The sequence below is a fragment of the Gracilinanus agilis genome, chromosome 3, assembly GCF_016433145.1.
Source record: "Gracilinanus agilis isolate LMUSP501 chromosome 3, AgileGrace, whole genome shotgun sequence".
NCBI lineage: Eukaryota > Metazoa > Chordata > Mammalia > Didelphimorphia > Didelphidae > Gracilinanus > Gracilinanus agilis.
In genome coordinates, this window is record NC_058132.1 from 619,891,016 (window position 1) to 619,894,274 (window position 3,259).

The 3,259-nt window shown below is 53.9% G+C and overlaps 1 protein-coding gene across 1 annotated transcript; it reads right to left on the reverse strand.

Moving 5' to 3' along the window:
- Positions 1-259: 259 nt before the first annotated feature.
- Positions 260-1,603, reverse strand: LOC123241945 (translation initiation factor IF-2-like). The gene is given in 5 exon segments (XM_044669446.1): positions 260-342; positions 400-766; positions 828-923; positions 926-1,386; positions 1,498-1,603. Coding segments are annotated over 5 exon segments (1,113 nt in total).
- Positions 1,604-3,259: the final 1,656 nt, after the last annotated feature.

The window sequence follows — 3,259 nt, forward strand, 5'->3', positions numbered from 1 at the left end:
AGTGATGTAAATAACACCAGCTGGGCAGAGAATGGTAAACAGAAAGGGGCAGTAAAAAGGGGAGGGGATATGTCTGCCAGCATTGCCCACCCTGACTGTGATCGGACTTCAGAGGAGATGGAAAGGTGAGGGCAGTGACTAGAGAAAGCCGGAAATCAAGATTCTCCTGACTCTTTGGGGAACGGCAATCAAGGATGGGTAGGGGTATCCAGACCCTCCTAGGACTACTCCAGGGTTGGAGAAACTAGCAGCTGGTTAGTTACGTGTTGTTCCTCCGGCTACCGGCAGTGGCCGCAGCCCGGCCCCGAGGGACTCCGCCGCCCCCGCCGCCGCCGCCGCCGCCTCCTCCCCCAGCTCCGCCGCTGCCCCCGCCCCCAACTGCGGCCGCTGCCGCCGAGCCCCCTGCAGCCCCTTCAGGCCGGTACTTGAGCCAACAGATGACCCAAGTGACAACGACAGAGAACAAGGCCAGGATGCTGGCTACCGAGAGGCAGATGGGCCCCACGGGCGACGGCGATGGCGAGCCGCCCCCTGTGGTGCCCGGGGCTGCCCCAGTCACGCTGCCCCCGCCTCCGCCCCCACCGTAGTGGTTCACGAAGATGAGGCCGGTGAAGAGCAGCACTACCATGGAAAGAAAGGAGAAGACCACGCATACGCATCCCGCTGTCAGCGCCGCTCGCTTGCAGTTCTGGCAGCTCTCGTAGCCGCCCCCTCCCGCGGGCCCGGCAGAGGAGCCAAGGCCGCCGCGGCCGAGGGGCACAGGGGCCTGGGCCGGAGCAGCAACGGGCGCTGGAGCTGCGGCCGCCCCGCCGGCCGGCTCTTCCCGCTGCCCTAGAGGTGGGGGCAGGTGGGAATGGGCGTGGGCGTGGTGGTGAGGGTGGTGGTGGGCGTGAGGGTGACCAAGAACCGGGTGGTGCGGTTGGGCGCCTCCCGTGGGCCTGGGCGGGGGAAGGGGCAGCGGCAGCGGTGGCAGACTATCCTGAGGCAGCGGGTCCTGCGCTGCGCGTAAGTAGAGCGGAAAGGCCTCGGCGAACTTAGTATTGTTGGGAAGGCTGTGCACGCGACTGTCGGGCAGGGCCGTGCGGTGGCGGCACACTGGGCAGGCAATGCCCCCGAGGCCTGAGGAGCGAAGACCCGGGCTGGCGGGCCCAGCCCCTGCTTCAGCAGCCGCCGCTGGCCCCGTTCTCCAGGGCGGAGGGGCCGGGGGCGGCCGCTGCTGCTGCTCGCGCTCCTGCTGGGCAGCCCCACGGACTTGCAACTGGCTGAGGCACTCCTGGCAGAAGGTGTGCAGACATTCGAGCAGCTTGGGGGCCCGTCGGTCCAAGTCAAAATAGTTGTAGCAGATCTTGCACTCGTAATCCTCATCCTGGGGATTCACAGCCGCTGCTGCCCCATCTCCCCCTCTTTTTCCTCCTCCGCCTCCTCCTTCCCCATCTCTTCCTTTTCCCTTTGCTGCTGCTGCTGCCGCCGCCGCCGCCGCCGCCCCTGCTGCAGGACTGTTTCTGCTACTGCTACTGCTGCTGCTGCTGCTGCTGCTGCTGCTTCCTAGCCTCCCGTTGCCGCCTCTGCTGCTGCCGCTGGCCGTCGTCGCCAATTCTGCCATGGCATGATCTTCTCATCTGGGGGGAAGGTGAGAGAGCCTTCCTCCTCTTCTCTTGATTCCTCCAGCACTACCGCCGGCTAATGCGCTTCCTTGGTACAGAAAAGATTCTTTCCCACCTTTAAAAAAAATCGCATCCTTTGGCTGCTGTCTCCTTTCTGTGGATGCACTGGTGGAAAGGGGTGGGGGGAGGGAGGAGATCTCTACCTCTCTCTTCGCAGTCCCCCTTTTTCCTTTCGTGACCCCTCCTTCCTAATGCATCTCTTTCACTCGGGCTGTTAGAGGTTGTTTTGGTTTTGTTTGTGTGCTTTGGAGGGCGGGAGGAGGATGAAGAGCTCCAGTAGCACAGAGGATGGGGTTGCCCAGATATTTTCTGCTCTGGCACACCCACCCCAGTTTCGCGAACCTGCTCCTGCTTTTTCTTCTTCTTCCTTCTTTATCCTAATCAGTCTAGGAATCGCTCCTTGAAGCTTCCTCTTCCCACCCCAGCGGGAGCTGGCCACCAGTGATGTAATGCAGGACTCAGGCTCGAGCAAGATAGAGACAGAGGCAGCAGCAGCAGCAGTAGCAGAGGCAGCTTCAGCCGCTCCTAGACTTCGTGAAAATCTGTGATCTCATTTCTGTGTTCAAGGGCGAAAGCCAGGGATCACAAGGCAAGTTAGCTTTTATATTTTAATTAGGCGAGCCAACATTGAGCTCTCCAGCTTGTCAATTCTTCCTTCTCTCACAGACCAAGAACAGAATAAGAATATTTTTACCTTATTTTAAATAAATGTTGGTGCTCTGTGTATCTATTTGGGCTTCAATAGCTTCTTGAGATTTGACACTTATGAGCACATAGGTATGTGCTTTATGGCTTTAAGAAAACTGACCACACCAGCTGTATGGCTTGAAGTTATTATTCTTCTAAATCTTTTAATATTTTTTATATTGTACTGCAGTAAGAGGCAGAAGAAGCAACCTCTGACTACCAAGTTAAGGTGCTGGCCAGAGCCTTTCACCTCAAAATTTAAATTCTAGCCTGACCATTGGCCCCCATCAGTAGCTCATTTAATTTTCTATTTTTGAACATTTGAGATATTTTAGAAAGAACATTTCATAGCTGTAGCCAGTCAGTTTTCAGACCATGTTAGTAGTTGTGTTTATTCCTAACCAGGAAATCCTTTCTGCCATTCTTCTTAATAATCTGAATAAAACCAGAGGAAGATTTTAGCCAATGAAAAGAAGCAACCAGGATCTAGAAAAGGCAAGGCAAGCCCACCTGAAATTGAGAGGAAGCTGAACAGGAAAACCAAAACACCAGGAGATATACACGGGACACAAGGGAAAAGAAAAAAGCCCAATAGTCATAGAAAACTTGTTTGTACTTAATCTAATTGATAGTCTAATTGATAAACTGGGCTAGATATTCTCTTTATTTTATTCTTCATGAAGAAAAATGATTAGGTTTGATAGAATATAATCTGCTCCTTGACCCCCAAATTATTAAATCAAGATACTCTTAAACTTCATTTAGAAAGCTGTCTTCCAATTTTTACATTATATAATTAACCTTTTGGGTTAATGTCCTAGTATTTGTAAATGGACTATTCCATGATAGTGTTTAGAATTTGGGACATTAAAAAATCATCCTAAGACCTAGTCTTGTAGTTTCTGCCC